The sequence below is a fragment of the Micromys minutus genome, assembly GCF_963924665.1.
Source record: "Micromys minutus genome assembly, chromosome: X".
Taxonomy (NCBI): Eukaryota; Metazoa; Chordata; class Mammalia; order Rodentia; family Muridae; genus Micromys; species Micromys minutus.
In genome coordinates this window covers 10,060,452-10,087,641 of record NC_137970.1, presented here as the reverse complement: position 1 = coordinate 10,087,641, position 27,190 = coordinate 10,060,452, and the positions used below count along the sequence as shown (strand labels likewise).

Sequence of the window (27,190 nt, the reverse complement as noted above, 5' to 3'; positions counted from 1 at the left end):
GTTTGTGGAGGTTGCTAGAGAAAGTATATGACTTAAGAGAGGCTTGGAGAGTTCATAGCCTTCCCTGCTTCCAGTTTGCTCTTTCTGCTTTGTGTCTGTGGTTGGAAATATGATCTCCCAGCTTCTTGCTCTGCTGCTGTGCCTTCCCCACTATGGTAGATTCGTATCCCCTGGAAGCTAAAACAAAGTCCTTTTTCTGTAAGTCACTCTGGTCATAATATTTTATCACAATAATAGAAAGATCAGTAATAGAGTGGCCCAAGATTAACATAACTCACTGTCTTTACTTTGGTAAAAGTAAAAAAAGAATGGACAACTATGTGTGGTTATTCACATTTAAATGATCAAAAGCCACATTTCAATGGCTGAAGAGCCACAAAGGACTATTGTATTGGACAGTTCAGATATTGAAAGTGTTAGTCTATACAACTTCATGAATGAGGATGCTAGAATACAGCAAAAAACACACCACAGTGAAAACAAATTGGTTTAAAGAGGTGTGGCTAGGGTCATCATAGAAGAACTAAAACAAAAGCTGAGGCGAGGAGGCTGTGAAGTGGTTTATAGGCCAGATTGCCTTTCCGAGGTGTTCTTGTTGTTGTTTTTGTGTGTTTTTGTTGTTGTTTGAGACAGGGTTTTGTCTCATAGCCCTGGCTAGCCTGGTACTTGTTATGTTGCTCAAATCCATAGCAATCCTTCTGTCTCAGCCTGCTGGGGTTACAGGTGTGTACCGCTGCTTCCCTTTAATGGTTTGTTTTTAAGATTTATCTTTATTTTATGTGCAGGAGTGATTCGTCTTCTTGGATACCTGTGCCCATGTGTGTTCCTAATGTCTACAGAGGCAAGACGAGGGCATTAGATCCCCTGGAACTGGAGTTGTAGACTGCCGTGAGCTGACATGTGGGTGCTGGGAACCACCCTGAGTCCTCTGCTAGAGCAGCAAGTGCTCTTAATTGCAGAGCCATTTCTCCAGCCTCTGCCTTAAAGTTTTATTGAAACATAACCATGAATATTTGTTGATCATCTGTCTAGTGCTATTTTCATTCTTCAGTGGCAGAAATGAGTAGTTCTGGCAGGGGTTGTGTGGCTTTCAAAGACTCAAAAAGAAAGGGTTTGTCACCCTCACAAGTCAGTGTCCACTAATGTAAAGGCCAATATGCAAAACATACTTTACCAAGGATTTTGTTAAACACACTGGAGAAATTTGTGTTATGGTTTAGAAACAAAATGTCCCCCCAAATGCTCATGTGTTAAAGACTGTGGTTCCCAGTCGGTGCATCCGATCACTGAAGAGTAACTAAATCAAGAGGGCTTTGACCTAACAATCAGTGGATTAGTCATAATTGGGTGGCATTATTAGGGGATAGTAGTATTTTGAGGTAGGATCTAGTTGTAGGAAGTAGTTTATCAGTGAGGGAATATCTCTGGGCACCACATTCCTATCTTGGCTTCCGTTTCCTGGTTGCCATGATGTAAGTATCTTTGCTCTGTTATAAGCTTTTGTCATCACAGTCTTCTGTTTCACCACAGGCTCACAGCAATGGTATTCTCACCCCTTTTGTCCTGCCTGCTTTTGTTCTCTCATCTTTCAACTACCTCTCTTTTATACTGCTTCATTCCTTGGGTAAAGACAACTTTATGCTACTCTTTGATGAATACATGCAACTTAGAAAAAATGCTTTCTCCAGTTACACAAAAAGCTTTAGTTGCTATACCTAATCTTCAGTTATCTCAAGTAATGTACAGTGCCTATGCATCTGGGGTCAAGTAAGACATGGTTGATGTCATCAAAAGTAAGCTTTCAATCTGAACTAGTTTACTAGGCATTTAACACCAGCAAGTTTATTAAATGTCATCCAGACAAAATTAAACATTATCCAAACTCATTGTATTCATGACACAGATATGAAAACTGAATGAACATTTCAATATGTCTGAGCATAAAATTTCAGGAGCATCAACTCCAATACTTGGTAAGCTTTTCTCATGTTAATTTGTGAACTTCTGAAGCCCCCTGGCTCCCTGAAATGTATACTGACCTTGCTTATTATCACCCAGCAGGAAGAAACAAGTCTTGACATTTTTTCCTGTTGTTCTTTTTGGTTTTTGTTTCTGGAGGCCTGGGTTTGAAATGTAGCCCTGGCTGGCCTCAAACTTGCAGGGGTTTTGTTGTCTCTGCCTCTTGAGTGCTGGATTATAGGCATGTGCTACTACTGTCCCTGCTTACTTCTGGAGCTCTAGAATCATTCTTCATTTGCTCTGCCAAACCTGAACAGAGACCTAACTTCTGGATAGTTTTGGGAATTGAAATATTTATCTCTAGAACAGTGATGCAACTTAAATGATAGGCCAGATACTTATGACTTAGCCACCACTTGCTTCATATAAATAGTCTTGAACCCTTTTTACAACCATGGTGTTATTCCATTTTATAGTTGAGGAAATGAAAGAAGGCAAGAGGTTGGCAATATGAAATAGGATAGTAAGGGAGATTGAAAAATCTTGTAGATCTGAATTCCTTATTCCAAACAGTAGATAATAGATGGACTGGAATACGAAGTCAATATAGATAATGAGTGAAGGAAACATGGCTGCATCAGAGAAAATTAGAAAACAGTTAAAGCTTCTTTGTTCAAAGAATTGCTCTAGGTAATGTTTAGGGCATACTGTTGGAGAAATTAGGTTACAAACAAATTGGATAAGATGAATGCTGTGACTTCCTAAGGAGTACTTATAATTTGGGAAAATGAAGCTGGAATTACCTTATTTTCTTCATTGCTTTTATTTTGGATTTTATAAATTTCCTATAGTAAACAGTTACTATTTTATAATTAGAAAAATATGCACATTACAATTATAAGAATGTGATAAGAGAAAAAGAATTCAAACGGATTGATCTGTTGCTTACGTGGAATTGGGTATGCAAACCGGTCCGGGTGCTTTGTGATGAGGGTATTTTTTATGTGTCTTCTCCCAACACCATGTGCACCTGTGTGATTTTGAAAACAATGAAAAAATTAACAACTAGTAATAACATTAAGACAGTTTGGCGGTAAGAATAAATAAGTTTGGCACACAGTTAAACTTACCTAATAAGACTAATGTTTTCCTTTTGAATGCTGGCAGCTTGACTACTTCTTCATAGGTGACAAGATCTAATTGATCAAACACTAGAATGCAAAGATGTAGAAGAAAGATGAGTTTATGGAATGGATAGCTTATGTAGGTGAATTACAATTTTATTGAAAAAATTAAGTTACAGTAACACCACGAATCCCCCTTATGACATGTAGCTTACATGTGATTTAATTCATAGTGCCATTATGGGAGAGAGTTTAATTTTGAAGCCCATGAAAATGATTCAAGAACCAGGATCAACCAAAGATATGATGAGTACATGCAGGAAAGTCCAATTCTAGAGGATATCATGTAATTTATTTTTCATGCAGTATTCCAACATATCATTTGAATTCACTGAGAACCACATGCTGTTCATATGTTCACATTTCTAAGAAATTGGTAATACTGAAAAGAAAAGGTCTATGGGCAGCAACCAACACAAGTGGAGCATGGGTGCGACTGAAGTCAAGCGAGGGAGGGCCAGCTGTAGCGCTTCCAGAGATGGGTGAGAAATGCATGGTCATCCAGTTTGTACTTCATGGTACTGCTTTTTATTACTTCTTACAGATTGATGAAGGCAGCATGTTAGAATCTGTCAAAACCAAGTTCTAGAAGGATTTTTACAAGCTTTTAATTGAGTATTTCACAAACTTTACCATAACTGAGGTCTTGGGATTTTAAGTAGGGAAGCATGCATTCCTGGCCCAGAAACCATGTCAGCCATTAATTATAGAGGAAGCTATGTGGTAATCAGGATGAACAGGATGGAAAGAACCATGGACAGTCTAAGCTTAGAGTCCTTTGAGAAAGAAATCCTTTACAACTATGTTTCTAAAACCTGCCTCTTAACAACACTATGATGAGAACAATTTCAAGCAATATGGGTAAGTTATCATGGTGAATTATTATTGCTGTTGAAGTTCAATGGGGTCTGATTCTTATACATGTTTGAAAATTCTCCTGAGAAAGCTGGGGTCCTATATTTGTGTTTCCTGTACCCCTGCCTCCTATACCTAGTACACAGTGAAGTTTCTTCTTCAAATATTGAGTTCTTCCAGGATTAAGTGGGTGAAGTAATCTAGTGAAATGGGTTCTATGGTTGAATTGTTCAGAGAGCTTCTGCACCCTGCAATAATATGGCCACATGATCTTGAGAATCAGCTTAGTCCTTTTCACTCATGATCTGCACAGTAGCAAAACTTTATGATTTAAGATAAGATATCATGGAACGCAATAGACCCCAAACACAAAATTGAACAAAAAGCATCATCCTCAAAATATATAGGGAAAGGAATATAATATATTAAAAATATAAGTTAGTACATATTAATGGGTCTTTGTGCATTTCTTTTCTTTTGGTAGCTTGATTCTATAAAAGGTAAGTAAAAAAAATCTTTAGACCATATTTTCTAGCAATAGCTTATATTGGAGAAACATTTGCAGGACATCATGGTCACAAAATAAAAATGCACACGAGACTTCCTGTGGTGGAGTTACTTCACTGTGCTGCAGTGGGAACGGGATGATGGGAACCACAGAAGTAAAGGTGGGAACGCTTACAGCATGACTTTCTGTACCTACTGTCCTGAATACTGTGTCCAGCAAGGAAAAGTGTGCTTATGGGAAGAAGTGCATTAGCCAGCTGGTGTCTTTTAAACTATGAAAACCATCAAGTGTTTTATGAAAGCACAAGATGATGATGACACGAAGTTTTCTGAAAGGGAGACACCCCTGTCTCCCTCTAGAGAGTCCTAACGTGAGTCTTGCTTATTTATGTTTGGTCATCGTCTACAAGTACATGAGTTAGGGATTAACAGTCAATACACCACAGACGAAGCAACAGATAGGTCGGACATTAGAATTTGAACCGTGAATGAACAGCATGAAAATGTTACTCTGGTTTAAATGAAACTGTCACATAGTCATGGGGTTGAGAAACAAAACAGAACAAAACTAGACAAAGCAAAACAAAACAGGATATTTGAAAAGAGTACTTAAAGACTGAACTTATGAAGGGTTTGAATTGCTTGCTGATTAAAGAAAAGGGGCTTAATAAAATGAAATCATTAAAAACATGGAGGCATAGTTATTGAACAGGTTACTTACATGCACAGAGGCCATTGGGAGTGAGACAGCATGAAAAATGTACAGGGGTCATTGAAATATGACTTTTTATATATTAGTAAAAGAAAAGTATAATAGGCACAAAATAAACTTTATCATGCAATATTTTAAACACAAGGTAAATAAACCACATTAAGAAACAAACTCATTTTAATACAAATTCAATCATACCTTCATATGAAAGCCAGTGGATTTTATATGTTAGCATGTATATGGGAATTTTAAGTGTGAACGATAAAAAACCATCTTTAGAGAGAATAAATGTAGGGGCCTTTCATTTTTTTTACTTTGTGCATTCCTATATCATCTGTGGTTTCTAATTATGTGTGCCTATTATCTTATTATTTTATTTTATGGAGACTTGCACATGCTAATAATGCACTCTATCACCTAAGCTATACCTAAATCCCTACTTTTATTTATTTGTTTATTTAAGTTGCCAGTGTCAGTGAAGTTATATGCCACTTTTCTTTAGGACCGTTTGTATTACTAAGCATAATTTAAAAATAAGTATGAATACTATTCCAGAGATCATCTAAGTTCATATATACCCATATAAGCAGTATTTTCAGGACACTAAATACCACTGTTTTGACGGCTCACATTAAAAAAATTAATATAGACTTTGTAATTTGTTAAAACGTTTAAGTCAGTATCTTAAACTAAAAGTGACTTCTTGAAGTCTTGGGCTTCAAAAGCTTAGTGCCTCCAGAATACAGGTCTAGCAGGTGGCAGTTCTGTTTCCAGAAGATGCATGTGGCTCAGGAGCTGGTAGAAACTGTATTTCATATAAATATTACACATTCCATAATACATTATTCCCAAGAATTCAGAAATATTTCTTGGCATACTTGGTTTATTTCTCTGCTTTCCTATAAAGCTACTTAACATTTCAGGCACTTAAGTATTTAAGCAACTATACTGGCGGTGGGGTGGGGGAGGAGCAAGCAGTTAAAATTGAATCCTTGCCTCCATTTGAAAGGCAGTAAGTAGCTTCAAATACTGCACAAAAAAAGCCCTCAAAGACAAAACAAAACCACAAACAAATAAACCCCCAAGCAAAAACTCCTAAGAATTATTTTCTAGTGACAGTAGCCCGGAGTGGATACTGCATGTCTGTAGTGGCCAGACAGCTAGTGTGGTTGAATAAAGGGAGTCAGGCAAAAAAGCTGGGACATGTGCATATGCAGGGATAATAGGAAAGAAAATGTTCATCCAAAAGGAACATCAGCAACCCATGGTTCCAAAGGAAGGAAGTGGCTTAGTGCTGTTGCATTTCATTATTTTGCCAAGGGATGTTGAAAACCCAAAGTGTTATGTTACATAACCAGATTTTCAAATGTGGTATCATAAAATTATTTAAATACTGTGTATGAATAAAATTTATTTTTGCCACTGTATTATGTAGGATGTAGGCTGCACAGTTTGATCAGATTCCTGCTTTAACTAGATGTGGGAATTTTCCTGGTGATAAAAAAAAATAGATTTGGATGGTATGATTTCCACATTCTTGGTGCTGTTGATAAAGTCTCTACTCCTTATTTTACTTGATGATACAAGCAGTTTCCAGCTTTGATTATAGATTTAGAGCTTGTCATCAATGGATGATGAATTTTCAAAGGCTCGGTATGGGTACCAAAATCCATGGCTTTATTTTAAATTACTGCACACCACAGAACAGAGTTGCTGTATTTCATAGTCAGTTTCTGAAATAAATCCTTGAGCTATATACAGTTTGATCTGTGAGCATCTGGCTGGTTGTTGCTATGAAAAAATGCACTATTTCTAAGTTGTCATAGCAGAGATAGAGGCTAACAGTATTTTACAGCAATGCTTTATATGGGCAATCTGATAATTCATTGGGGAATCTCATCCTAGCCAAAGCAGACAGCTGTCTGCTGGTCTCTTGTAATGCAATGATAAGCAATGGGTTCTTCTGTACTTTAGGATAAACCAGAGGGAAACTTTCACCGATAAAGTAGAGGAGTGCTGAGGAGGTGGTGACAGAAAGAAATGCTAAGCTTAGTTGGGCAGATAGGCTAGGATAAAGGAAGAGCGCATGACTGCAGGGGAAGGAACTCTGACAGCAGTTTTCTGTCTAGAGACTCACAGACAAATAGAAACACAAAGGTTTAGAAAGAAATATAAGTGGTATGCAAGCTTTCTTCTAAGGTACTAAGACTTTTCGGAAGGCAGCCAGATAAACACGGACAGGTAGGACAATCCCTCAAGCACCACAAGAATTATTTGCATACCTAGAAGAGGTCAATGGTTAAAAAAATACTAAGGGCAACAAAAAGAGTGGTGGCCCTGTCCACTGCAGCTAAGATTACTTTTCCTCAGTTTGAATTTTTGAGAACTTTGGCACATGGTTTGAGATATGGGAATGTCAGGCCAAAGGATGGAGTAAAAAAACAATTGTATCCCATTGTCTAAAACCAAGGATAAATACTTTCCAACCCAGACAGGGAGTGTTTCTCAGAGAGCTACAGCCTGAGACATAGGGTATCACAAGATTACTCAGATCTACCATGGAGATAACTTTTTGCCAGGCTGAGTAGGGAAAGAACCTTAGATTCACTGAGGCTTAGCATTAGAAAGAACTGCCTTGACAGGCTAACTTGATTGCTTTGTTTGAAGGCCTAAGCGAGCTATGTGACCAAGTTGTACACTTCCTTGGGTGAACTAATAGTCTTGTCTCAGGTTGCCTATTAGGCTGATAGTCACATCTGCAGGATTAGTTTACACTAACCACTGGGAATCCAAATGGGTATGACAGAAGAATACAATGATACCCCAGTGCTCCAAGAACAGAAAACATGAACCACAGGAAATGAGAACAACTAGCTGTCTGGTTGGACGTTGATCCTCTGGCAGAATTTTTCAACAAATGATTTAATCAAGTCTTTGTCAACAGTTGGAGAGGTCAAGCTTTCTGACCAATTCATTTAGTCATCCTCAGAGCCGAGTTAAAGAATATTGACAAATTGAATACTGATGTTTACAAGCCTTTCAATTAAAAGAATATAAAATTGATGACATATTAGTAGATTCATCTAGCTATTTCTTTGCTTTTGTAGGTTTGAATTAATTTGAGTGTCATCAGCATTTATGTATCATTGAACATTACACAAATGACAAGTTGAATTTGAAAATGTCCCCTCTCATTTGGATGCTGGGGATGGAACCTAGAGCCGTGCATATGTTAGGCAAGCGCTTTACTACTGATATACATCCCCAGCTGATTAATTGCTCCGTATTTAACTAATGTGACTTAGATTTAACTAATCCCCTGTGTGCTGGTTAGACTGTGTTAGACTGGTGAAAGCAGACAGAAGAAGAGAAGGCAAGTGTGAAAGGTTCGGCAGTACGTGCTGATACCGCAGGCTCGGCTACCTTCTGCTGATGCTGTACAGTTAGTTTTTCAGGCAGTGCCACTTGAACAGAGTGCTTGTAGAGTCTGTTTAGATACTTGGCTTTACATATTTCTTTCCCTTATGAAACAAACACAAAAGCCATTGTGTGGCCAGTGCACCATGGTAGTACATAACAATGTATACTTTTCATTGGGAGCAAGAATATGTGCATAGTATAACTGGTGGAAAGGGAAAGAGCCCTCATTTAATTGAGCCATTCCAACTTAATTCATGTGGGAATTCATATCCATTCTGGATTATACAGCAGTTCATAAATGCTTACATTTAATTTCTGCCTAATAAAGGAGAATTCTGAAGTCCTAAAGAATTTGTCCTAGCACACACTGATGCATGCAGGAACGCTGCAGAGAGCGCCGCTTTCTAGAGTTCTCACAGATACACTGAATGGCATATGATGACTGCAGTCACTTGGCGTTTTTGGGCTACACATCGGATATTTGGAATTATTTCTGAAATCTTGGGAACAAAGCCAATGACAACTTTTAATTTCTCAGGAAAAGTCCCTTGTTGAAGGAGTTACATTGTGAAGTCATTGAAATTAAGTATACCAATCACATATTTTCTTTCAGCTTAAATGACATCCTGTGAGTCTTCTGGGAATTCAAGTGCAACAACCAATGGCACTTTACTTGGTGTGCATTTCAGTTTTCAACATAACAGTGAACCCCATGATTCAGTTAAACCCCAGCTTCAATACAGACAGAGGGAAGCAAAGGCCTAGCTAAGGTAAAGAGTCGCAGAAACTAATCCAAGTTAGTATCCATGTTACCTACACCGTTTCAAATCAGCTACAAAGCCCCCTGTAGCACAGCCCTTCTGTGTATCTTTGTCTACAATGTTTGTCATGGATCCAAATCCAATGACCAAGAGGAACTAGGAAGGAGGGTTATCCTCTTAAGGTCAATCTCTGCTCAAGGACTCAGCATGCCCCAGCACTTATTTCTTAAGGGAGGATTTAGCATGCTGAGCTCCTTTCATCATAGAGGAACACTACTTCCAAACAGCACTTTTGTCCTAGAAAGTAGAGCTCTGCAAACTGACGAGTAGGAGGTAGGGGTTCTTAACACATCTGCAAATTGGTCAAGGTCTCATAGGGTACAGTGTTCTGGAAAGAGAACTCTGAAGAACAAGTGTAAATGCCAGATCTGCTTAGGTCTTGGAGCTGTCTGACCCAGCCTCAGAAACAGACATGCTTTTCCTACCTGCGTTGTGCTTTGCCAAATATTTATCTTTGTACTGCTTCTTTTTCTTGCCAAACCAAGTACAGCTGGCCTGCTGCTCTTGTTTGGTCTTCTCCATGGCAATGCAAGCTACTCGCCTAGTATACAAAGAAAGGATGGAAGGAAGGAATAGAAGAAAGGAAGAAGGGGGGGAAATCCAACAAAGTTAATACATAATTTTATGTTGAGAAAAAAAAAGCCATTTGAAGGCTACATACAATAGGATGACTATTCCTCCTCAGTTCTTGAAATCATGGGCATAAAGAGGGTTCTTTGGCTTTTATGACAACGTTTTAGAAATGGTTTAAGACTACAGGCTTATGTTAAAACTGCTGTGTTCCTTGAATTCACATTAGCTGATAATAAGGGTCAGAAGTCTTAACATTTGGTTGTGAGATTCAGGGTGATGATCAAGGGATTGTGAGTCAAGGGAGGCCTGTTTTGCATCCTGAATTTGTTACATATTAGCCTGTTTTAAGGCTTAGCACATAGTATTAGGCATGTTTCTAGGAATTTTTTACATATCAACCCAAGCAACATTTCTGACAAACTAAATTGCATCACAAACTGCACAGAAATTCTTAAAGTTTATAGTTTTGTCTTTCATATTTTATTGTGTAAGAATTTTTTTCTTATGTGAAGTAGGAATCAAGTCTCTTGTTAAGAAGAGACTATACTAAAAAGTAAGTCTATACTTTTAGCAGGCTATACTAAAAAGCAAGACCATTCTTCACTGCTGTGCAATGCTATTTGCTACACTGAAAGTAGCTATTTAGGTATGAAAGTGCTTTATGATTTTGTCTCTTTAGTTGGTCTAGTTGAGCATCTCTTAACTACTACACCTTTGTGAGTTTTGGTATTTGGCTGAGTAAGACTTCTTGTTGTTCAAGAAAATCCTGGCTATCCCTGTGTGTTCCCAGGCAAACTTTAAAGATAATTATGTATGTATGTATGTATGTATGAATGAATGAATGAATGAATGAGTTGAGTGTTGGGTATCCTTATTACTCTCCATCTGTTCCTTTGAGGCAGGATCTCTCCCTGAACCTGTTACTCATATTTTCTTAAATAAGCTGGAAATCAGCAAGCTATAATGATCTCCCTGTCTTCACTTTCCTAGAATCTTGGGTTAGAGGGATACATACACCTGGCTTGCTATGTGGGTGCTGAAGTATGAATTGGAATTCATGACTGCACAGCCAGTCCTCTTAATTATTTTCTGAGTCATCTCTCTAACCTCTCCACGTAAACTTTAAAATTAGTCAGTCAGTTTCAAAGCTTGGAATTTTGATTGAGATTGCATTGGTACAATTAATGCAGGCGGAATAGACATCTTTACAATATTGAGTCTCATAGTCAATTAATGCAATGTTTCTCTGTCTTCTTTAAAGCCTTATTGAGTTTTCTTTTGTTTGAGCCAGGTTCTCATGTGACCAAGAGTGGACTGAGAATCTTTATGAAGCCAAGGATGACTAGGAACTCCTGATGCTGTTGCCTGTACTTCTAAAGTGCTAGGATTGCAAATGTGTACCATATTGCCTGACACCTTTTTCTTGTTCTTAAAAACAAGGTTTCATATAGCCTAGGCTGGCCTCAAAGTCACTATGAGAATGAGGCTGGCTTTAAATTGATCTTCCTTTGGGATTTACAGGCATGGGCTACCATTCCCAGCTCAAAACTCCCCCTGAGGGTTTGTGTATTCTAGGCGAGCATTCTACCACTGAGCTATATCCCTATCTTTGTCTCAGTAAATTAGAAACCCATTCTTTATCTTGTGGTTTCAGGAGAGTCGAATTTATTTTTTTCCTTGAGAGAGGGTCTCTGTAGCTCATGCTGGCCTGGATCTCACTATGTTGATTAGGTTACCCTGAAACTTCTAGAAATCTTCCTGTTTTAGTGCACAATGCACAGGGATTTAGATGGGCTCCACAATACTAAGCTGATTGAATTGTTTTTTAAATTGTGCCTCCATGTCTTTAGTGTGTCCTATTTTCCCCGTAAACAAGGAAATAATCTAGAGTCTCCTTTCTTTTTTTTGAGACAGGATCTCATGCAGTCTAGGGTAGTCCTGAATTTACTATATGGGCCAGACTGGACTCACAATCCTCCTACCTCAGTTTCCTGAGTGCTGGGATTACAGGTATATGCTACTGTGTTCCAGTCTCTATTTTTTTAATCTCTGGTATACCAATTTTTGTAGTCCTAACAATGTGAGGAAGGACTCCTGACAGATTGCCCATCTTCCTTAAGCCTGTGGTCTTACTCTTGGTTCTCTGGCATAATAGCGAATGCCTTCTTGGTAAGATGGGATACTTGGTACTCTAAGATTTTGCTTACGGCTTTGATGTGAAAGGTTCTCATGGAAGACATTGTGAAATGTAGCATTTACAGCAGCAGCAGCAGGAAGACTTAGAAATCGCTTTTTTCCTGCTCATGTTAAACTGTCTGCACAAGATCAGACTGAAAGACAGTGCCAGATGGCAGGCTATTGCTTCTCTGTTCGGGCCCCACTTCCCCATTTGTAGCACAATGGCATCTGAAGCCCTCATCTACTTTAACACTCCAAATGTAAGCATAGTTTTGGGGAGCATGAGATAGCTAAAAGGGGCAATCAAGCCAAAGAGAAGAAAACTCTTTAATAGTGAGAAGGACTGGTGAAAAAACGGAAATATTTATGTACTCAATTTTTTCAGTTACTTTTAACTAAGTTCAAATATTTTTGCAGGGTATAGGTTAGGGAGTGTCATAATTCCAGTTTTTGGCAGGTTAAGTTTTGTTATATAAAACAAAACCCAGGTGTTAAATTACCCTTTTCTTGTAGTAGATTTCTGGTAGATACTGGGAACATATTTAGTAGGGTAGATTATGGATATTTAAGTATCTTTTTTTCAGTTAAAAATGGTTTAAAATGCCTGTCAGATTTCATTCTACTTCACAGCTTAAACCTTCTAACAGAATAGGCCATCTTTTTCAGTCTCTGTCTCTTGTTCTGTGGATGAACCAGGGTAGACTTCTATGTAGCAAGCATCTACTTCTGAGCTACACATCCCCAACTCAGAAAAAACATTCTTAAAGAATGGTAAGGCCAAGAACAAAGCTTCTGATTGTCCTTCCTCCCAACAGTGGAACAGGCTGCATCTTTAAATACCTCGAGTGACACTGAATCATGGCACTTGAAGATTTTTTTTCCTGATGTTGAGGTAGGATGGTCATGAAAGGATACAGTGTGAGACATCTGGAAGAAAAGGCCATTCTGAAAAGATTAGAACAGTTTGTAGGAGTTGAGGGCTCTGCCCAAATGATCTGACACTTGCCACTCCCTCTTTTCCTTATACAGAAAGTGTGGATCTAACTGGAACCAGTATCTGATCATAAGCTGAAGATTGAGAATTCCTGGACAACTGATTTTTGGATCTGCTCTTAGACAACTGGAATTTATATAGTTACCAAAGAAAAGGATTTATCAAGCAGGTTTTTTTAATGTAAAATATGAAATTGAGAACTTGAAGAGAGGGCTCAGTTTCACCATAAAATAATAAAAAACATACCATTCCTGAAGTTCAGGAGAAGGAATGAGACCCGCGGTTCCATTTTTGGAGTTTTCCAGTTTACCCTGCCACCAGTTGTGGTCATCCTTACTAATAATTTGGATGATGTCACCAACTCGGAAACGGATGCCAGCTTCTTTGCAGGGGATGAGGTCATCCTTGGCTGGATCATATTCAAATTGTGCTCTTACATAGATCTATAAAACAGGAGTTTGTAAGAATGGAGGCCACAGTGATGTGAAGAAAAACAGTGAATGCTACTCTAATAACCACACATCAACATTGACAACACAACAGGACATCAGATGGTGAAAGCTGAAACGATGTATAGAGGTAGGACACAAGAAACATCTACCACTAGAAACAGGGCGCCATATCTGATGCATAGAGCTTCATATTCACTGTTTATATTTGGAAGGAACACTTAAAATACTTGTTGAATAAAGTCTGCTTTTAGTAATAGGACAGGTGTATAATTAAGCTCACCAATTTTAAAACTTGCTATGGCCATAGTGATGGTATAGCTACATTGTCATGACCATGAGGCAGCCTTTAAGGCATAGAGACTAGTAGGCTTTTATGGTAAAGTATCGAGAACTCTGGCTTGGTATCTTGCTTTCATGACAGTTTGTAACACTGCAGACAGAGCCATAAGTAACTCAAACAATACGAAAAAGTCCAAAATACAGCTTCATTTCTTTAGAGAGATTTTGGCTTTGTATTTGTGTTTTATTCTTCTGGGAAAATAAGATGAATCTAAACCCTTGCTTTGACAACGTAACACTTGAAATCAGCACAGATCATTAAGGCATGCATGGTTCAAGACCCTGAGCTTTATGGTGTGTGAACTGAGGAGACACATTAGCAGACAGGGATTACCACACAGCAGCGTTTTATGAATGACTGGAATTCTAAGTGCTTTAAAATAAGGCACTATATATCCAAGGTTGCCCCAGTTATGAAATCCTGAGACTAAACTTTGGGGATATTTTACTAATCATTAATTTATACAATTCTTAACTTAAAATCAGATTTAGCAATTTTTAGCATTATATTTCAAGAAAAATATTCCTATGATTCTATCTATTGATATAAAGCTTGAATGTTCCATATAAGTCACTGTAAAACTAGCCTGAAGGCTTTGGAACTATTGTGTAATATTTTATTTTAGCAATCCAGCCCTTAAAATTAAAATTTTGTACCTAAAATGCATGCTTTATAAGTGCTGGCAGTTTGAAAGCTACTTGCTGATGCTGGACAGCACTTAGCCTTTCTAAACTAACACAGGGATATCACAGTGAAGACAAAGGGACTGACGCTGTTTTATTGTATGTAGTTTTTAGATACACAGACAAATAGAAATTTAATTTTAATTCAGCTTTAAATTTCAGAAACGTGCCTTAAATTGTTCATTAGGGCATGAATTCTAATTATACTTAGAATTCTATGAATTTTGTATGCACCAGAGGCAGGTAAGACTCTCTAAGACTAAAACCAGTTTGCTGCCAGAAAAAAAAATCATCAGATCGTAATTACAATAACCATCACAACTACAGAGATGTGAGGAAAAAATCTTTATAGAGAATTAGTCATGTATAATGTGTTAAAATGAAATGGTACAAGCTTTCAATGCTCAAATGTTATGGTCCAAAATGCAGACATTATGGGATGGAAAGGGTTAATAAAGGATCGGCTATTAGCTGAGTTTAGAGAAGTTTCTATAGAGGGTGTCTATTCACCTGTCGTCCTTTTGGTTGGGTGGTTGATGGCAAGTCCTGTAGAATAAAGCCAACCCAGGAGAAAAATTTTCATTTACTTGTCAAGAGTACAAAGTAATTTGTGTGTTTCTGTTACAATATGGTTAAAAATGAACTAGATTTAAGTTGTAAAGAGATCATATACATTATTACATTTCTTAGAAATGTTGAGTTATTAGGAAAAAAAAAAAAATCAAACCCAGGCCATTTAGCAGCAAGCCGAAGAAAGCAGGTAAGTTGAAGCAGAGAGAAAATGTGTTCTTAAGAAACAACTCAGCATCTTCAACACAAAAGCCACTGCGGTTCAAACAGCCTATTACACCCCTCCCACCCCAGCACAAAAGAACGGTTGTCCTTTTCAACTTCATCACTGCAACCGTTTAGATTTTGAAAATTTTAATGGCTTTATAGATTTTTACCATCTTAATAGCATTACATATTAATGTTAAATTATTATTAGGTTCACATTGGAAACACTGTTATGAACAATTTTCTCACACAATTTCTCTTACTGAGATACTTGGGATATCATTCCATTTGAGACAATCTTTGAATGACTGATGATTTTATTTGATAAGCAAGTTGATATACTCTTAAGGGGGAAATTGAAAGTCAGAACAAAGGCAACACTGCTGCATTCTAAGAGGTCTCATAATTGTAGCTGGGTGAAAGGCAGCAGCAGCAGCTTAAGAGATTTGGCTATTCCCCAAACCTGCAAACCCGCGCACACAAGTGCTGCTGTTTGCGTCAATGGTGCTTTCTATAATCCAAAATAGAGAGTTCTGAAAAATGGCAGCTCTCCAAGTTTAAGTCAAATATGTACTTTGTGTTAAAGATGTGATACCAGCGTGGCTTAGGTGCAGTTTGAAGCCAGTTCCTTTTGCTTTTCATATCCAGGCAAGGCTTATAATTCACAAAAATATGTGCACGTACCACAATAACAAGAGGGCACACCAATTCGTAAACTTAGATAGCGGAAACTAAAAGATGTTGCTGAGATCCCTCAGAATGGAAAACTACGAATCCCAAGAACACCCAAATGCTTATTCTGCAAAATCCCTCACAGTTATTTTAAAATTCAGTTCTTAAAGAAATTTAAAGACATTTCTATTTATATCCTTTGAGCAGCCATACGTATTGGTGGGCGGCTGAGAGGTATTTTTAGAGCAACTATAGCAGTCTTGAACTACATTTCTTCAAATGTGACTGCTTTTTAAGGAGAAGGAAATGTTGAGGAAGGTTTTCCAGGAGTCAGCTGCAAGGCTGCTGCAGTAGACAATCTTTCCACTGAACACATGGAACTAAACACTCATGGCAGGTGAGCACCAACAAAATTGTCACACTTGGCTGTGTGGAGCTAGAGTTCTTACCGAAACAGAATTGTTAGTGCTGCTATGACCATTAGCAGGGGACTGTCTGGAAGTGGAGGGGGAATCTCTCTGAAATAAGACACAAGGTTCATTAACACAGAGCACTAGCACAGAGACAGATATTCACATCAACAGTCACAACAGTCTGACAACTAGTTAGTTCTTCTGAGGCTAATGCTATCTAAGGTGTCATGCTGACTGACTAACATGAGTTCACAGAAGTATGGAAATACTTTTTTTTTCAGTTTGAAGATTCCCATAAGTGAGGGCTGTGCTGTCATTCATTAATAATTCTTATTCTCTTATATCCCAAATTCTACAATCTTTGCTTTTTTATTGGGACCCCAGAATAGTGATATTAAAACCCTATCAAGGACTCACAATGATAAATTTTATAATGCTATTGTACTGAAGATCTCAACTGCCTGGTTTTATACTAAATAGGTTAAAGAATGGGTTTGTGAAGTAGTTTATTGTTTTTAGGTACCCCACTGTCAAGAATTACCAAACAACTCCACTGAAAGTAAATGAGCCTAAGAGAAAGACTTTACATGTAATCATCTTAGAACTTTCTAGAATAAATATTACCAATGGGGTAAAAAAGAGAAAGCTGCATCAGAAAGCAAATCTCTTTCTTTGTAACATTTTAGCAGCCTGAGTAAGACAGTAACTCCAAGCAACAGTGCTCTATTTCTGGCCAAACTTCCTAGGAGCCCACACTCTTCTGTTCAATACACTCTGAATCCTTTCCAGGTTCTGTTCCTTAGTGTCCAAGTCAACTTTAATAAAAAGAATTATCAGAAGAAGAAATAAGTCCTTTAAGACATTTGATTTGTAGACTACTGTATCAACTTCTGTTCAAAAGATATGTTTCTCTCTAGGATACTGAAAGAATACTTCTGGAGTTGGTTAGCCTGATAAAGAATGAGATCCTTTAGAGGAACATTCTCAAACATTATGCAGCGGATTGATCTCTATTTGTCACCCTTAGGGATTCAAACGAGTAGGGATAGGGTCTGAGGAAAGTGAACGAGAGCCTGCATTTGAGAAGCCTTGCCCTACCTAAGAACAGTTCAGGTAGGTTAAAAAAAGTGGTGTTTCTGTGTTGGGATGAACAGAGTAAGAGGAGGGAATTATTAGTTTCAAGTATTTAAAGGTATAGAATTTATATGTATAATACTGGTGTCTCCCTCAAACTAGTTCAGCAACTTGAAAAAAGGGAGAAACTTTTATTAATACCTAACAATATCTTCTGGTGAGCATCACCCCCAATCCAATCTATTTATTCAATGTCTTCAGCTCATGAGAAATGTAGTGAGGAACACCTATGGTTTTAGAATATTTAGAATTACTATTGCAAAAATGCATGCATGCCATTCTCTCTTTCACTGAAAAGTTTATACTTCAACGTAACAAAATTTAATGCTCTGAATCTTGAAGTTGGAGCAGTGCTGCATATTTTTGAAATATATTATTAATTGACATTCCGTAGGAAGTCACCAAGAGGAGCTTAAGACCCAACAAAATATGACACTTTAATTGACAATTAAAATTCTCCTTAAACCTACTACCTGTTTTCTTGTGAAATTTGTAGCACCACTATAGACTTGAAAAGTGTAATGTTTCTTTCAAAATTTCCTAAGCCCAGATCCAGTAAGTTAGTTATTAGCCCTTAAAAAATTAGCTTTAGAAAATGTACACTTCATATCTATGTATTTGCAGCGATAAAAATTGAACCTAGGGCCTCACACATGCTAGGTGAGGTGTTCACTATGCTATATCCCCAGCTCTTGTACTTCATGTTAACGTACTTGGAAGAGTCACAGGGAAATTTAAAAAATAAGATCCAACAAATACAACTTGAGCTGAATGTGCTACAACCAAAGAGTGATTCAGTTATGATAGTTTATGTCTCCTAACATAGAAAGAATAGATGTTGGACTATTGAGTAAAATAAAACTGAAAAAAAAAAAACCACCATAAATTGAAAGAGTTCTAAATGCCAGAGGACAGTCTGTTTTCAGAAACATGGGGGAGGGGTTTATTCTACAAAAGGTACTTGTTTACAAGTCATTTCCCACTTGAGATGTACAGACTTTTAGAAGGGTCATAGGAGCCTGCATCCTTGCAGTGAGGTCATTAATTCATCACGATCTGATCGTGAGACCTGTCACTCATTTGAACACTAAGATCAACAGAAACTGATCACTTCTTGGACTCTTAGAAAGAACTACCTGTGGGATTTCTTAAGAAGGGAAGTGAATGGACTTCCTGGAAACACTGCTGTATTTTTTTGCCTCAGGGATTTCTTTCTTTCTTTTTCTTCTTACCAAACTTTATGTTATTGTAGCGTTTCTATACTTGGCTTTGAATTTGCTGCAAAAAGGCTGAAGATCTGCATGGAAGTAGGGCTGAGGAGGTGGGTGGGACCTCCTCTGTTCCGTTATCTTTGTTGTAAAATTGGTGTGCAGTGATCTAACAGCACAGGCAGAAACAATTTCCCAGAAAGCAAAAACATTCAGCCATCAGCAGACAGTTAGTAAGAACTCAGAAGAGACGGGGATTGGGGGGAAGGCTTGTTAGATTTATTACCTCACAGGACGAAGACTGAGTGCGGTAGCTTGGCACAATCTTGAAGGTAATACTCCCTCGCATTTCCCTCTGGGGGAAAAAAAGGAGAGTTCTCATGCAAACACATGTTGCACACAAACACAGAAAAAACAACTCAAAACATGTGGGTGCAATCAGTACACGCAACCTGACAGCATACAGACATAAAATAAAACCACCTAATTATAAAGCAGGAACCACTCAGGTTATTGGTAGAGGTTTCTGGGAAAGGTCCCTTGAATTCAAGACTGACTATCTTGTATCTATGAATGAATGGTTTCAGAGATCTCTGATGGTTATACTTTTTGTTCACATGAATACAAAAGAGTTGAAATGATATGCCTTAGAAAAATGACTATACGCTAAACTGAAGGAAAGACTTGAGTACTTACATAAAAATCCTATTTAGTATGATATTCTCTGATGCTATCACCATAAAACTGCTTTTATACTTTATTAATTCTGGCATTCTTTTTTATTACGACAAGCCTGGGATGCTTACTTTATGTCTAACAGGTATTCATTACACCAGAAGCTGCTACACTGAGGCAGGATGGACTCAAGGCATGAAACATGTTATCCTCTGTTTCCTATAACCCAGCATAGACGGGGGTCTGTCAGTGCTTTTTTTTGAAGGCCTAATTTCAGTACAGATTCTTTTCCCCCGAGTGTAGTCAATAATGGCCTGGCCTACAGTTATCTTCTTCCTCTTTGTGCTGTGGAGAGATACAGTACAGCTGGCCATGACTCAGCTAAACAGGAAAGAGGTTTCTGATAGTGTTTCTGTCAGGAGCTCTTTGAGGTCAGTGAGGCACTAGTTCACACGAGTACGTTCTGGGAAGGTTTGTCTGTAAATATCTGGTCGGTCAGAAACTGAGGAAGGATAACAGTGCAAACTCACACTGCTAAAGGCATGCAGAATGGTTACAAACTCCACTGTAGTTACTACATTTTCCTAGATGTTAGTTTGTAATGAATAGTGCACAAGTTCAGCTTTGTATAAATGATGGTGCAAGAAGTACTCTGATTCTGACTGAAGAACCATTAGGTTCTTTATATCTATTTATTTCGTGTGTGTGTGTGTGTGTGTGTGTGTGTGTGTGTGTGTTAGGTATGAGTGGGAATATCTCAGTTGCTGTATGTGTGTTCAGTGTATGAGCATGTGTGTATATAGTTGTCAGAACCCGTGTGTATGTGCTTGTGGAGATGAGAAGAACATGCTGGGTATTCTGCTCCATTATTCCCCACCTTATTTCTTTGACACAGAATCCCTCATTGGATCTTAAGCTAGGCTGGTGGCAAGTAAGCCCCAGCTATCTTTATGTTTCTATCAGACACAATGCTGGGGGTTACAGGCAGGTGAGACCGTGCTCTGCTTTTTACATGGGTGTGGCATCCAGATACAGGTACTGTGCTTTTACCCACTAAGCCATCTTTCCATCCTCTATATTATGTGTGTTATGAAATAATGGAGCTGTCAAGATGGCTCAGCAACAGGACCTATACAATGAGAAGACCAGTAGACATGCTATTGTGGAAGGGGGAAATCTCATGGGGCCCTACCCCTAGACAAAGAATTACAGGAAGGTTGAGAGGGAGAAGTAGCTGTTCCCAGGAATGAGCCTCCCACTTGGTTATCCAATTCTAAGTGGTTATCTTTGAAGGCATGTACATTCAAGTGACACTTAATGGACACAGCATGTCATATTTTATATGTCTAAGCATGTATACATGCATGCAACAATTAAAAAGAGAGTGGTATATAGAAGGGGTTAGAGGGAGAACAGGGGAGGAGGGAAAATATAATAGTTAAAAAAAAGACAACTCAGCATGTAAAGGCATTTGCCATCAATCTTGATGACCTGAGTTCAATCCCTGAGACACATGGAGTGGAAGCAGAGAACCTTTCAAACTGTTTCCTGAACCCCATGTATGTAGGTAGGGGCATGTGTGCATCCACAGCCACACCGAAACAAAATAAATAGATGTAAAAAAAAAAAATCAAAACCTAAGCTAATGAATTGAAATTTAATCTTAGAGAAGGGCAAACTTCCATTGGCTTACAAGCATTTTTTGTAGCTGTTCCACTGTTTGGTTAGCGACACTGATGCCATTGATTTCTCGGATTTCATCACCAACATGAAGTGTACCTAAGGAAATCATACATGGTTATAAACATGAACGAAGTAAATTCTTTTAGAATAATGAAAAGTGAAAGGTAGCACTATAAATACAAAAATGAATTACAGATCTAAAAGCCAGTGAGTGATTTAGAGACAGGAACATGTCAACTACAGAATTACATTACTTTTGTGTAGTAAAACCATCCAAAGAGATACATCTACTTGCAGAAAGCACCGTTTTGATGGATGACTATAGAAATTTGTTGACCTCCCAATAGCAGACTATCAGATATGAGCAGACCGAACTGAAAATAAAACAGATGACTACTACTAAAGAAGACATAAATGATGTTATAAGCTAATAAATGGACACATTGAGTAAGAATTCAGACATGGCAGAGGAGGGTTTCAGTAAACCTGAAGATAAACAAAAGATTACTTAAGGTCACAGAAATAAAAACATAAGAAAAGCAGGAAACAAGAAAAAGAATATATAAAAAAGCTATGGGATATAGGAATGTTTAATGTATATCTAGCTGAAATTCAGAGCAAACAAAGAGACTGAAGAAGAGGCAATGTTTCAGTAGATGAATATCTTCTTGAACTGATGAAAGCATTACTAAACAGATCCAGGAAGAATAAGATATATGAAAAGAAATCTGGGCCAGAAGTAAAAGGCTTTTGCCACCAAGTCTGATAATCTATGTTGAATCCCTGCAACCCACATGATAGCAAGAGAAATAATTCCCACAAATTTCTCCCTGACCTCTGCATGCACACTGTGGCATGTGTTTGTGTGAACATTTGTGTGTGTGTGTGGAGAGAAATAAATAAACATAAAGATATTATTTAACTTTAATATATAGAAACTTTAAAATTTCTAGGTAACCATTAGCATCACAGAAATAGGATACTGAAATTAAAAGCTAGGGGATAACAGAACAAAAATTTCTAAAAAATGAACAAGAAAAGCAAAATAGTAGAATCATCACATTGAATATTAATGAAGTGTTTGATCAAAATTGGTCACAGTAGAGCAGGACCTCAATCCCAGCACTCAGGAAGTGGAGGCAGGAGGATTACAAGTTTAAGGTTACCCTTGACTGCATAGTGCATTTGAGGCCTAAGTACATAATTCATATAGTCAAATATTTAAGTTCAAAGAGAGATTTATAAATAAACACTCTACTATAAATGGATATTTTATGAAGTATTTGTGGGTCAAACATACCCCAAAATTAATCAGCACATGAAAGTTTTGAACAAAAACATCAACATCACAGAGCCGGTTGGGAACTGTATGCAGCAATTAAAAAATAAAGGTTCTTCATAAATATACACCCATAAAAATGATAAAAGTGTGATGCCATGAGGGAAGGTCTTAACGAACCTGTGAATAATGACGTCATATAGACCACACTCTCTGACCACAACACAATTAAGTTAGAAGTAAATTGCAGAAAGATGTCTAAAAAAAAAAAACTCTTAAAAATGGCAAATAAAAATAACTTCTAAATAACTTAGGGGCCAATAAAAGTATAATATAAATGTAAGAACAATGATGAATTATAACAAATTACTGCATATCAAAATTGATGGGATACAGATAATAGAGTACTTGGAGGTTTTATTTCATTTCTGGTGGTGAGGATGGAATTTAGTAATGAGGTCTACAATAACTGAAACTCAAAAGACAAGGAGCTCTTTTCTGTGAATCATAGAAAACCCTACTTCCATCAGAGGTCTAGGAAGAACTAAAGAAGGTAGAGAAAGAATCCCAGGTAGGACTCACCTTGCCTGTGAATCATACCACCATGCATGATTCTTGCAACAATACAGTGATTTAGCTCATTCATCTTCAAAGTGATTCCCTGTTAAAGCAAACAAAGTTGGTAAGGATACAATTAAATGAAAGCACTTTTATATTTGTGATTTTACTGTAGGTAATTTTAATTAGAAGAGACAAAATCATTAGAGAACATATAGAAAACAAAGACTATTACTTTACACACAAAAGTGTCCCATGTCAGAAAGGACTGAAGGAGCTGAAGGGGTTTGCAACCTCATAGGAAGAACAACACTACTAACCAACCAGACCCTCACCCTCCCCAGAGCTCCCTGGGACTAAACCACCAGCCAAGGAGTACACATGGACGGACCAATGTTTCTCCAATATAAGCTATTTCTAGAGAATATGGTCTAAAGATTTTTTTACTTAACTTTTATAGAATCAAGCCATCAAAAGAAATGCACAGAGACCTGTTAATATGCACTCCTTTTATGATTTCCACCTTACTATCTTGCAGCAGGGTTTTTGTTTGTTTGTTTTTCCTTTTACAGAACCTAGAGCTTGTGGTATTTTATTTTATTTTTTTTGGCTCTGCTGATCGCCAACAGGTCCTAGTGATGTTCCTTTGTCCTTCATCTCTTTTGCTGCAGTTGCAGGCATATCTGGCTTTTTATATGGGTGCTGGGGACCCCAACATAGCAAGCCCTCTTTCCCACTGAGTCATATCTTTAGCATCCTCAACTCCAATTAGCTGCAAGCTGTTGCTTCAGTGACTATATTTGACTTTATTACAGCATATATATTTAACCTATCGATTTGCCTTTGAGTGGTACTGTTACTTCATTTAGAAAAATTTCTAATAGTACAGAGCCATTTCTTTCTACTTGTACTTTCTATTACCCATGTAACACATTTTACATATGCTATACATCCCAATGCAAAGTATCTTTGAAAGAGATGTATAAGACAAGGGAAATAGTCACAGTCTTTTTAGCTTTGGGGCATTTATATTTGGCCCATTTGGAAAGATAATTTCGTTGACTTCCTAGATTCTTGGCTCTGGTCCCTCAATCCGGGGACTGACTGCCTGCTTTGCTTCAGAACCCCCTCCCCATGCACTGGCTTGGAAACTTTCTGAAGGCAGTAAGATGAGGCAATTGTAAGTGTTACTATCTTTGCATCCTCTCTCAAGATCCCATCCTTTGTTGCTTGATGGCCAACCATTCTCACATGTAATTTAATATTTGTTATAATTTCATCTGTTTCAGATGAGAGGGCCAGAAGCCCACCTGTCATAGTTTTACATTTTATTTTTCAATTATTCACTATTAAGGCAACCTTCCATAAATATATTTTTGTAGTAGATCTGGTTGATCCTAACAATCACACAGGGATCTGTTAAATAATGCCAACTCTTTGTTTATTTATTTATTTTTATTAGATACTCTGTATTTACTTTTGAGACGCTATCCCTTTACCCCGCCCCACTCCCTTCTCCCTCCCCCTCCAACTTTTAAGCATACTCATATAAGCATATAAGATTTATATTTATGTGGACAGAAAAGGGGTCTAAAATTATGTTTCTTTTAACAAGGCTACTTTATAGGAAGGTGGTCTTGAATTTGAAGGGGTTAGTAGTAGGCATTCAATTTCACCTCTGGAGAATACCATTTTAGCTTTGTTTTTGCATGGTTCTTCACATCTTGAAGCTGTCTGAAGGCCTAGGCAAGCACTGTGAAAAGTAGTTTACCAAAATGACTTTGCTTAGCATTCCATTATAATGTTCAAGTTTCGTTTCTACTTTGTATATTCAATCAGTATGTATGGTCACTTAGAGAAGTACTCTGAAAAAATGACATAAAGGAATGAATATGTCAAACTGAGTTTCATAAGGGAAATGACAGTATAACATGGTCCACCCTTAAAGCTAACAGGTTTCTATATTAACTCAGCTGACATAGTTTTAGGCACAATAGTAAAGGAGGCAGACAACATCCTCATTGCCAGGAAAATTCACTTCAAATTAATTACAGTCAACATTTTTTTTACTGTCTTCCCTAAGATTTCTTTGCAGAGAAGTGACTCATGTTCCTTCTCCAGAGAAGGGACTGGCTCAGCATGGGATGGGTAATCTGCTCCTGAATCTATCAAAGCTTAAGGAATTGGGTGGCGATGGTATACATTCCTGGTCTTTAATTGTTTATATAAGCGTTCCCCCTATTGTGTAAGCTAGTTGGGATATGGTCTTTGTCACTTTTTAAAAAATATCTAAATTTTTTATTGTCCCCAAATTGTACTTGTGATCAGGGTCTTGTTTCTGAAGCTAGGAAACTGAGGTCTCATTCGTCAGCCTGCTACCTGGTTCTCTTCTCAAACACACAGATGCCATCCAAAAACTTTCTGTTGTCCTTGTTTTTAACTGTTGTGGCTTGCTGAATCAGAGCTGCTGAATTTGAAACAAGTTCAATATCATTTCCTTCAAGGATTAATTCATTCTTCTGGGCTTGAGACAGAACAAGCAACATCTGTCCTCATCCAAACCTTGCAGATGTATTTTCACCCAAGAAATTTCAGATTTCAACCAAAGACCCATTCTCCTGAATAACGACGTTGATAGGGAAGTGAGCATCCACAGACCTCATCTTGTAATGGAAGCCCAGTGTGACACCCTTGATCATGTTCTGAACAAGACTGCAGAGGGTTCTGACAGTGACCAGTTCTTTCTGTTATCCCACCATTTGTCAACACGGAGCCTCTTCTTTTTCTTCCCAAGAAGACTCAGCTCTACACTGATGTGATTGAAGTCTCTCCACAGAGTTCCCCTGGGGCCCTTCACAATGACTGTGCGCCCCTTCAGAGTGATTTCAACATTATCTGCAATGTCGACTGTCTGATTGCTAAGAATGGTCTTCATTCTCACAGTAGATGGGGCAAAGAGAGTGTCTTTGTCACTTCTAACTATTGGAATCACAATCAATAGAGAAATAATTCTGAGTACAGTGTTATAAACTGGGAAAATACAGGGTATAAAGGGACTATATCAACCTTATGGAATTTATACATTATAGAGGGTCTTCAGGCAGAAGAGCTCATGTAAATACAATGTGAAGAGTAATGCAGAGCTATGCAGAAGACAAGTGAACAGGCAAACAGTAATTGTAATAGTTATTACCATTACTGCTAATATATATTTTACATGGAATAATTCCTGGCAGCCATTGAAAATGCCATCACCAAGATCACATGATTGAGAACATCCTTTTAAAGGATACTTTAAGGAATGATTCAAGGTCATTTTATGCTTTCTGAAAAAAAAAAATCTAACTCAGAGATAGATATGTATACTTTTCCTCAATCTGTGTAAGTCAGCCCTTATCTTAAAGTCAAGCAACTGGTATTGGCTTGCTTCAGATTACATGATCACAAGAGATTTTGGGACCTTCTTGTGATCCTTTACATCTTTCTGTCTTCTTTGCTTGGTTGAACATTGCCCTGCTTGCCTTTCTGGAATCGCCTTCTTTTCTTTCTATCTTTGTTGTAACTGGGCTTGTTAAGCTGTGCTAAGCTGCAAATCTACCTCGTTAACGTGGACCATAGTGTGGAAAGTGAGCTCCAGGCATGGGCTATGTCTTATCTGCCCCTATATCACAGGCATCTAATGCAGTGATGTAGCATGTGGACTTTAAACATTCGCTCACCGAGTCAAGCAAAGTACAAAATGAATGAATGAGATTTTTGACCTCTACAGTTTGGAGGGACCTCGGGGTTATTTAGTCAGTGTGTTTCTGGAGATGAATAATCTGAGGTCCATAGATAGGAAAGGGTGTGCACAAATCCTCCAAAGCTGCTGCCACTTGTGTTCTTAAGACCAAGGGTTTCTAAGCCCCGAGAGCACCAGAATGGGTACCCGATTTGCATGCCTCCTGTGCTGCTACCAGATAGTGTTAAGGCACCTGACAGAGAACACCGAACAAGAATACAAACAGCAGTGTCTACATTGGAGGGCTCTCTGGAAATTGTGGTCACAGACCTGCTCTTCTGTATTTCTTCCTTATCTGGAAGGCAACTGGCCAACTTTTCTGAACTAGGTAC

General features: G+C 37.9%; 1 protein-coding gene and 1 pseudogene across 2 annotated transcripts in view; both read right to left on the bottom strand.

Annotated features, from left to right (window-relative positions):
- Positions 1 to 27,190, bottom strand: part of CASK (calcium/calmodulin dependent serine protein kinase) — a 346,973-nt gene that overhangs the window by 12,813 nt on the left and 306,970 nt on the right. The window contains exons 15-22 of the mRNA XM_080910355.1: positions 23,102 to 23,180; positions 21,251 to 21,336; positions 19,169 to 19,237; positions 15,189 to 15,224; positions 13,450 to 13,646; positions 9,884 to 9,999; positions 3,090 to 3,170; positions 2,909 to 2,989 (exon numbers count right to left, since the gene is read on the bottom strand). Coding sequence (XP_080766481.1) covers positions 2,909 to 2,989; positions 3,090 to 3,170; positions 9,884 to 9,999; positions 13,450 to 13,646; positions 15,189 to 15,224; positions 19,169 to 19,237; positions 21,251 to 21,336; positions 23,102 to 23,180 — 745 coding nt within the window. The remainder of the gene's footprint in view (positions 1 to 2,908; positions 2,990 to 3,089; positions 3,171 to 9,883; positions 10,000 to 13,449; positions 13,647 to 15,188; positions 15,225 to 19,168; positions 19,238 to 21,250; positions 21,337 to 23,101; positions 23,181 to 27,190) is intronic.
- On the bottom strand, positions 25,453 to 26,012 carry LOC308415763 (large ribosomal subunit protein uL6-like; annotated as a pseudogene). The gene has a single exon. The product of its transcript is annotated as a large ribosomal subunit protein uL6-like (transcript).